Source organism: Austrofundulus limnaeus, unplaced genomic scaffold (genome assembly GCF_001266775.1).
Source record: "Austrofundulus limnaeus strain Quisiro unplaced genomic scaffold, Austrofundulus_limnaeus-1.0 Scaffold23, whole genome shotgun sequence".
Classification (NCBI taxonomy): Eukaryota; Metazoa; Chordata; class Actinopteri; order Cyprinodontiformes; family Rivulidae; genus Austrofundulus; species Austrofundulus limnaeus.
This window is the reverse complement of record NW_013952425.1, coordinates 3453212-3462567: the sequence shown is the minus strand read 5'-3', so window position 1 is coordinate 3462567 and position 9356 is coordinate 3453212. Positions and strand designations below refer to the sequence as shown.

The window sequence follows — 9356 nt, the reverse complement described above, 5'->3', positions numbered from 1 at the left end:
CTGCAGAACCTGGAAGAGGTAGTTCTGTGACTGAATCAGGTGTGTTGGAGCAGAGAAAAATGTAAAACATGTAGGACTGCGGCCCTCGAGGACCATGATTGCCCACCCCGATTTAAACCTTTTAAATATAATCGGCTGAAACCAAAAAGGAATATTTGCCTTTTTTTTTTTTTTTTACAAATCCTTGGAGTTTCAGTTAAAATAACCTCAATCATTTAATGATGCAGAAACTGTGTTAGAAGCATTAAAATATGCAAAAACATCKATATGTTGTGCGTTTGCAATCAGTATGGGTTAAAAAAGGAATAAATGGAGCAGATTTTGTATATTTTAAAAAGATAACATTGCTTACAGGGGTAAATATGAAGCTTGTTTAGAGTAAAGTATATTTCAAAGAACCAGAGGTAAAATTATACATATTTAGACCACTATGCATTGAAAAATACTGACTGGGTGCAAAAATATCCATATTATGTTAAATTAGTAAACACTGGTTCAACCTTAGAAGCATTTTTAATGTAGTTATCTTAACCAGAAAACTCAATCATCAGGACTAGACTGGAAAATGAGTCAAATCCAGCTGAATTTGTAAAGATTAACTACAAAAAACAGCATCAGAAATCTGAGGAGGACAAGACTTTTACACAGAACTGAGGTCCAGGTAACCTGAACCTGCAGCCAACAGTGAGGGAATAAAGGTGAACGCATTAAAATGATAACATTTTCGCCACCTCTGGAGTAAACAGCTGTGTCTGCAGCAGCAGGATGACGTCACCCTGTGTGGACATCCCTCCTCCCCTCCAGTGCTGCAGCCCTGCACCACACAGACAGACAAACTGGAAACAAACACTCACCTTTCTCCATGCACACCTGCTCRTATCGCCTTTCAACCGAAGCTTCTATACTTTTAGTCTTCATTTTGTTTGTGGCGACCATGATTCACGGCTCTTCTGGGCTGATTTTGACAAAAGCTGCCTTTAAAAAAAAATAAAGGAGTCAAATCAAGGCATCGCAGTATTCCACTAAAGGTTTCTGCAGCTAGCTGACGCTTAAAATGCTATAATTATCTACGCAGGTAAACCTCGCTCAAACAAACCCGCAGAAAAATAAAGTACTCACCTTAAACACGCAATATGTAGGTAATAAATATTTTAGTTCACATGAGGTTTTTTAGGGTATAAAGTCGAATCCTCGAGCCACTTTTCTTCTAAACAGTCGGTGTTTGTCACACAAACACTGCGGCAACAAAAAACTTCTGAATAATCTTTATAGCTTCTTGCACACAGCTGCGCTGAGTTTCTGACCAATCAGARCACGGCTTTAGTAGAACTGACTTTCGAAGCTCGTTGCTGATTGGCTGGGAGAAGTCCACGACCCGAATAATCGTCCAATTACATTAATGGAGCACGTTAGCGTTGCTATGTGGCAAAGGTGACCTGTCAGCTGTTATTTTTCTATTTCATTTTATGTTTCCGCTTTAAATTAGCCGCCTAGCCATATTTTTTACACTTTGCTTAGGTGTTTATGAAAAAATAGTGCTTCAGTTTGGTTGTTTGTTGTCAGTGTTATTGTTTTAAATGACACAATTTCCACATAAAACATGATTGATAATGGTGTCAAAGCTAAAGATAAACATATTACCCAGAGCTTTGCACATTATGCATGTGTTGGGAATAATTCTCATATAAAATCTAAWTTTTGCTCAATGTCTGTGAAATTGACAGAGTTGTTGCCATTTTTAAAGCTGCATTATTGATTAGCGATGGCGGCCATCTTGAATTGTTTTGACTCATTTGTTTCTGAAAGTATTGTTAAAATCCATCCCATGGCTCGTGAGATATTTTGCTAACAGAAACAGTCGGCTTCAGTCAAAGTTTTAAACAAAATTCTTACATAAGTGTTGGAAATCAATCTCAGCTACTACCAAACCAAATTTCAGACCAATACCTGTAGATTTAACTGAGTTATAGCTATTTTTGTTTTCTTTTGCAGCCATTGGATCTGTCTCATTTCCATCACACAGCATCTCTGCTGGTTGAAGAGTAACAGAACCCGTTGGACCCAGTTTCTCTCGGTCACATGGAGAGAAACATGCCTCGATGACATTCTTCAGCTGGTGTCGCTGCCCCTGTGGTTTCATGTTCAGTGTGAATGTGTCGAATAAGGAAGGGTTCTGGTGTGAATAAACTCTGCAGGGCTTTTATGAAAACCATTTCAAAGTATTTTTGTTTGAAATGGTGAAAAACAGATGAAAACATAAATCTTCCACCATGAGACAAAGAATAAACTATAGCAATAAACCTGTTAGACCAGCACTGTCAAACTCATTTTCACTGAGGGCCACATGAGCGTTACGGTGGTCCTCAAAGAGCCAGTTGTAAAKAACTTCAACGTTTTGTGTTTAACTTTGATCAAAAACACAAAAGGTCACGTTCCACCACTAACAACTGAGCTCTACCTGGTGTTTCCTGCATAGAAGCAGTGTTTTAACCTATCCTCCTATATTTAGCTTTAGCAATGTTAACTCTTCGATCAGTGCCCAGCTTTTCTTTTTGACACTGACAACAAGCTGCAGCAATAAAAACATATTTAAAAAACAGTTTACAGCTTTAAATAAACAAAAGCAAAGAAAACCCAGAGAAGAAGCTCATTTTGACAAGGAGTTTCTAACCAGATGAATGTAAAAGTCCTCCAGTGTGACTTTCTGAGTTGCCGTCTCATGCAGAAATGTGTTGTGAACCYTTCTTTCAGTAAGACGAGTCGACCAGAATCCGCTCGACAATTTGCTCTTCGTTTTGTAGCCCTGGACGAGGCAAAAGATAAAACGTKTTGAGTGTCGGGTTACTGATCCGTGATCGCAGCTCAGACGATCCTCCTGTTATYCCTCAGGAGACGCATCGCCTTGCTCTCAGGGAAACGTGCTTGTTGAGTTGCACTTGTGTTAAACACACACACAGACACACACTGAGCTACACATCAGGAAAAAACCTCCACACACATTAGAACAAATATCTGCTACCTAATGTTACATGTTGTGCATGCATTTCTACACCAAACACTATTTTATTCACATATGATTCATTTGTGAACAATAAGTATCTTACCTGATGTAGATGATTTTTTGAACAACTTCTGTTTGGAGAAATAAAAGTTTTATTAACAGTGGAAGCCACAGTTCTGCTAATTAAGTAAGTGCTAATAGTGAAAATAAGCGGATAAGCGTTCATGCTAACTTTAACWTTTTTAGCAGACCAATTAGCTTACGCTAAATTKAGTTCTGGTAGATTTAACYGGAAGGAGACAAAGATGTGTGACAGTCGTCAATGTCCACTCACTTCCTTCTAATCTGGTCAGAAAGGACGATTTTGGTGAGGAAAATATTTCGCTTGTGGTTTTACCCATTTGGTGAACGTAGAAATGTTTGTCATGAGCCAAGGTTAGTCAAGATTCTGATGTTTTTTTGGGGACACATTTGTTTTTAAACGACAGACCTTGAGTTAGCTGTTATCAGTTAGCTTCAGCTAGTTTTATTACCCGTTTAGTGGCTTAGCATTTGCCAAGCTAATATTTTAGTAACTGGATTGGTGGTTAGGCAAGCTAACTTTTTTGCTTGCTAACTGACAAGCAWGTGAAAGGGTGTCCAATCCCGGTCCTACTGAGCCGCTATCCTGCTTGTCATGAATAATTGGATAATCAACAGGTTTCAGCCGAACSTGAAGAGGTAATTCAATCATTGCAGCAGGTGTATCGGMGCGGGGAAATAAGTAAAACATCYAGGATAGCAGCTCAAGAGGACCAGGAYTGGACACCCCTAAGCTAACAACTAGTTTGAGCATGGGCAAAACCATCGATTGTTGTCACAGGAAGTGCCCCAGACAGAACAGGAAGTGATACAATTAGCTTCTGCTGCTGTTTGCAATTGCAAATAGTCCCAAATGATCAGTAATGTAAAGGTTTATAGTAGTTTTATTTATTTTTTGCCTCACGTTCTGGTTTCCCCTACAACCTGTATATAATACAACAGGTAAAACAGGTAAGATATTGTTGATAACCTCTCCACAGAACCCTAATTTAAGAGACATGAAGCATAATTGCAAAGTCATGAGTAAAACTGGATTTATTTTATATAAAAATGATCAGAAAAGTCAGATGTGTTGGTTTATTCTTTTACTTCTCTGCCATGAGTTGACTATTGGCGCCCTCTGGTGGTGAATCTGATCACAGTAAAATAAAATAAACTACAGGAAACAAACAGAAGAGAAAAGTGTTTCAGAAAATTATTACATCTGATGAGGCYTTGCTGTATTAATGGTTATAAAAACTGAAATTTTATTAAATGATTAAATGACTGCCAGTTTTACAATAATTTTAACACATTATTATTATCTTTTATTATTTTTATTATTATCTGAAATTTTTAAATTTAGAATTTCTTTCAAAAAAGCAGGCCTTTACTATAATCCTGGTGGGAAAATTTTTTTTGAACATTTTGGTCATCATTTTTGATGAGTTAAAGACAACTAATACATTTTCTAGTTTTTTTATAAAACTTTGACAGAAATTAAACGGAGCCACAAGTTCAGTTCCAGTGGCTTTATAGAAAATTCAGTTTATTACATCTGAGTTTCTTTTTTCTTAACAGAAAACTTCAGGAAAAATAATAATAATAATAATAATCTACTCCTACTTCCAAGGTCCAAAAAAACGAGATTTTGTATAAATGTAGAGCTTTATCTTGCAAGCCAGGGTTACTGGAAATAAACCTACAAAGATCCAGTTCTATAAACAACATTTAAGTGAAACCTAAAACACAGAATCAAAACAGGATTTCAGATCAGATAAAATACGACACCAACAAAACCAAAGAACTATAAAAACAAAAAAAGTGATTTATTACATCAAACATGTGATGAATCTCAGGTGGGTGAACTTTACAGGAAACGTGTTTGTGAACCAAAATGTACAGACAGAAAACAGCAGTGCAGCTTTACTTAAAGGGGCAGTTCAGATCTTTTGAAGCGGGGTTCTGTGAAAAGGTAATTAACAGTTAATATCTTACCTGTGGTAGATAGCTCTTTGGACAAACCTCATTTTGAAGAAACAGATTTTACTGAGCTGATAATTCTGAGTTGGGCCGAGACCAAAGTGGATCGTCTTAAAACACAGAAATGAGTTGTTTAACTGTTTTAAAATCAACATAATTGTTACAATAATCCTGCCAGAAGTGTCCGATTGATTTATCAATAACAAATAACAGAAGAATACAATATAATTAGTGGTGTAATGAAAAACTGACAATAAGCCAACCAGTTAGCTTCCACTAAATTAGGTTTGGCCAACTTTAAATTAGTTAAAAGCTAACTAACAAGCTAACGTCAGCAGACTGGATGACCGGTTAGTTGGTATGTTCTGCTAATTTTTTACTTGGTTAGATGTTTATTTAGTGTAAAGTTCCATTAATTTTAATATTTTATATTTTTTACAAGTTAAGCAATTTAATGTTAGTGAAGCTATATTTATAGTTAGCAGATTATGAGCTAGCAGAGCTAACATTTTGGTTAGCTTTGCCCACCACTGAGGAGTTGTTTTAAATCAGTAGCAGTCCACTTTGGTCATGGCTCCTCTCAGACTAGCCGTTAGCTCATCAGTCTGGTCCTTTTAGGATCATTTTTCTTTTTTAAAGTCATTCAAAGAGCTATCTACAACAGGTAAGATATTAATTATTCATCCTTGTTTCACAGTACCCCACATTGAAAGTTCTGTACCATCTTTTTAAGAGTGTCTTCATTAAAACAGGCTGTATAGATCATAAATCGTGATTAGTATTTTTCATACGCTTCAGTTTAAGCCCTGACACCTTGAAGAACGTGTTTGTTTTTTTATTTTACACTCTGAAATGTTCCAAAATATTTCCTCAAAATCAATTCCTAAAAACAAAATCAATCATCGGCTCTTCCTGCAGATCCGTTGCAACTCTGTARCTCTTCCACATGCTTCTTTTTTTTCCTTTTTAACTTGCAGCAGCTGAAACAGACAAAACAGGAGCAATAAGGAAACAAGACTCGAGAAGTGATTAATGCAAACAGGCTGATGAGGAAGTTCATAGCCCCTGTTTTTTTATGTTTTGTTCATTTTAAAGTTGTAATTCCAAAACTTCCAGTGGTCCGTACCAACATAAACATTTTCTTCCTTGGCAAAATTCCTACGGCGTGACTCTATTTCCCTCCGTTGCTCGAAGCCAAGCCGTCCAGGCCTGATTGTTTTCGGGGAGGAAGGTTTTAAATTTCTAATTTTTTCATAGGTGGAGGCGTGAGCCGCGGTGACATTTACAGGCCACACAATAGCTCCCGGCCAAAATAATCTGTGTTTATGTTAGGAAGCCCCCTATCTTTCAGTCCCGGCTGCTTGTTTTAGGGCGGGGGTAGAAAAATCACAGGAAACACCTTCTGTTGCCCAGCGAAGGCCCTTCAGCCCTGAAACAAGTGCCAGATTGTGTTTGCAGAAACGGCCACAGACCAGAGGAACTGTCACAGGAAACACACGAAAAGGACGCTCACCGTTCTCTTCTCCGCCTGATGACTTCACCCCCAGGAGCATGACTCCATCTTTGGTGCTCTCGGGCCGGCTCTGGAAAGAGGCGCTGTGGAGGTGAAGGGAGAAGTGATTATCTGCTCCACGTTGATCACGAGTCAAACATTTTAAGACCAACTTACTTCTCAGTTCCAGTGTCGATGGTTTCTGTTAAACACAAAAGGAGACATTAAAGTGTAGTTTTTATCACAAGTGATCATTAATTGCACCTGTAAACTATAAAAAATAATAATTTTGTGTTCTATCTGTGAGGATACCTGTGTGATCGTGGACTTTCTTGCTTTTGAATTTGAAGACGATGGCGATCGCACCCACAGCCAGGAGGGTGGGTAGCAGAATCCACCACAGCCTTTTGTCTGAACCTGCAGTGAGAGAACAGAGTCGCCAACATTTGTGTGGTAGATCAACATAAAAACCACATGGCTGAGCAGTCAATCAATCAAACAGACATAAACGTTGATTTTCTGCATTTGAACCCATCATCCCTTCAAATAATACCAAGATAAGGGTTTTAAAATAAACATAAAAGGTGCTTAAAACAGCTGTTTTCCAGCTAAATTAAAAATACTCTATTACTGTTCACAATTAATTAAAAAAAGTCTTGTGGAAGCTCAGATATTACAGGTTTTTTTCTAAATAAAGAGGTTTGACAGTAACAATACAATGTAGTTAGCAGTGGTGGGCAGCGCTAATTCAAAAGTTAGTTCCGAGTGGGAGTCACGTGAACAGGCGAACAAGATGGCAGCTGGCTAACGGCTCTCCGTTCCCGACATACAGTTAGATGAAGATACTGTAGTAAGGGGCTCTTATTTGATACCGTTCTCAGCAAGTGAGGAAGTAGTGTAGGCTTGTAGACTTCTTTTTCAGGGAAAAAAGTACTTTAATCCTGCTGTTATGGTGATATTTATTTAACAAAGACAGAAATACGTGGTCCAAGAATGAAGGTACTCCGTGAGATGATTTATTGCAACAACAGGAAACACAGAGAACAACCTGGCCTGTCTCTGTGCCTCTGCTTCTCTCTGTCACTGTCTCTCCACACTACTGGTGAACTGGAGCACAACTTCTGGCTTCAAACATGAAGTATTTCCTGAACAAAGTTCTGGCTGGAAACAAACAGGAAAAACCACAACAGCTGACGTCTGAAGGACAGCTGGAGAAAACTGAGATATCAGTGGAACACAGCGTGCCAGATAAGAGGACTGCTTCAGAATCAGAACCAGAGAGAGAGGAGTTGCTTCAAGCTGCAGAACCAGAAGAACAACTGGATTCATCAGCATCACAAACAGAGGATCTCTTGGACTCTGAGACCCCGACAGGACAGCAAGTGGAATGCCCCCTCCTGGATTTTACTAACAACATGGAAGAACCTGGCGAGGTTAAGATCAAACAAACACCATGTCCAAATCCACGTAACCCTCCTCTTCCAGCTCCTCGCACTAAACCAAGATCTACAAAAAGTCACAGAGCCCCACCACGACCTCTGACCCTTCGACACATCAAAACAGACAATCCTGTTTGTGTTCAGGATGATCCAAAGACTTTTGTGTGATAACTATGTTTTGGGGTTAATAATTACTGTGGGAGGAATAAAAATTGAATTACTGGGGTTGGGATTTCAGAAAAGTACGTATACTTAGGTTTATGTTGACATGTTTTTTTTTAAATACATTAAAGAGTTTTTTTGTTTTATTGATCAAATATTTGGCTGCCTGTAGTGGCGACCCGTGACCATGGAGATATAAACAGCTTTTTGTAAGTTAAAAATAATAAAACAAGGTCTTTGTCTGCAATGATTAGACATGTTTTTTTATTATTGTCATTAGTGATTATCTCAATGTCGGCTAAAAGACTTGACAAAATTCTACACACTGTTCCTTTAAATTGTCAAGAGTAYAAACATGGCTATGCTAACAGCTGTGCTAATAGGGAATGCTAGTGGTTTTTCTAAATTTCATTACAGTGAATTATGTCATTTTCACCATTTGGTTAATGTATGCTTACATGAATTTTACAAGTCCTTATGGCTTTGTGCATTTTTATTTCTGGACTTAATTATTGCATTTAGCGGTGCATGGYTAGCTGCAGCCATTACAGTGTAATTTTTGTTTTAAATACTAGTTTTAAATCTGGCGTTTGTTTTAAATAGTTGTACGTAAAAATACTTGTTTAATAAATCATATTCTGATTTTGAAATGATTGTCAAACTGCTACAAAGAGACTGTGAAGAGGTGGATGTTTAAGTTAATGTGGGGGGCCATCAAACTTACCAGCACCTTTCTGCTGAGACGGTTCTTTGCCTTTTTCTTCAYTGGGCACTCCTGATGGAAGCTGGCCTGTCTGGTCTGACAATAAACATATAATTATTATTCAAGTAATATTAAAAATAACAACACAGCGTTAAGAAATAATCTGCTGCCCAACCATATAAACGTATGGGAGGATTTGTTAGGTGACAAGATATAAACAAACATGCAGCTCTCCAGATGCAGATATGAATTATATCTTCTTTAGAAGTTTCCGTTTCTGCTTCTTCACCTCAGATTTTAACAAAACTTAAACTACGAGTAATTAAAATACAGCAGCTACTTACAAAGTCTAATTTGTCATTTTTGTTTTATCATTTTATGAGGTTAAAAACATCAGTTAACTAAATAAAATAAAGTTTACAGAAGAACTAAATTATCTCACCCTTTTGCTCTTTTACAAGCGTTGCATTCTCAAACACTGGTGATTCAGCAGTGCTGCCCGTCCAATCTAATGAT

General features: G+C 37.8%; 2 protein-coding genes across 3 annotated transcripts in view; both read right to left on the bottom strand.

Annotated features, from left to right (window-relative positions):
• The window catches only part of LOC106514882 (DNA damage-inducible transcript 4-like protein), a 4871-nt gene extending 3594 nt beyond the window's left edge, over positions 1-1277 (bottom strand). The window contains exons 1-2 of one of the 2 annotated variants that reach the window (XM_014004414.1): positions 1120-1277; positions 855-971 (exon numbers count right to left, since the gene is read on the bottom strand). In XM_014004414.1, the coding sequence (XP_013859868.1) occupies positions 855-936 (82 nt within the window). In that variant the 5' untranslated portion in view covers positions 937-971; positions 1120-1277. Of the gene's footprint in view, positions 1-854; positions 976-1119 lie in introns of both variants that reach the window. The other variant, XM_014004413.1, reaches the window with a different exon arrangement.
• A 3301-nt stretch (positions 1278-4578) lies between these two features.
• Positions 4579-9356, bottom strand: part of LOC106514881 (cell wall protein DAN4) — a 10021-nt gene continuing 5243 nt past the window's right edge. The window contains exons 5-10 of the mRNA XM_014004411.1: positions 9283-9348; positions 8862-8936; positions 6849-6953; positions 6714-6738; positions 6558-6640; positions 4579-6024 (exon numbers count right to left, since the gene is read on the bottom strand). Of these exons, the coding sequence (XP_013859865.1) occupies positions 6011-6024; positions 6558-6640; positions 6714-6738; positions 6849-6953; positions 8862-8936; positions 9283-9348 (368 nt within the window). The 3' untranslated portion in view covers positions 4579-6010. The remainder of the gene's footprint in view (positions 6025-6557; positions 6641-6713; positions 6739-6848; positions 6954-8861; positions 8937-9282; positions 9349-9356) is intronic.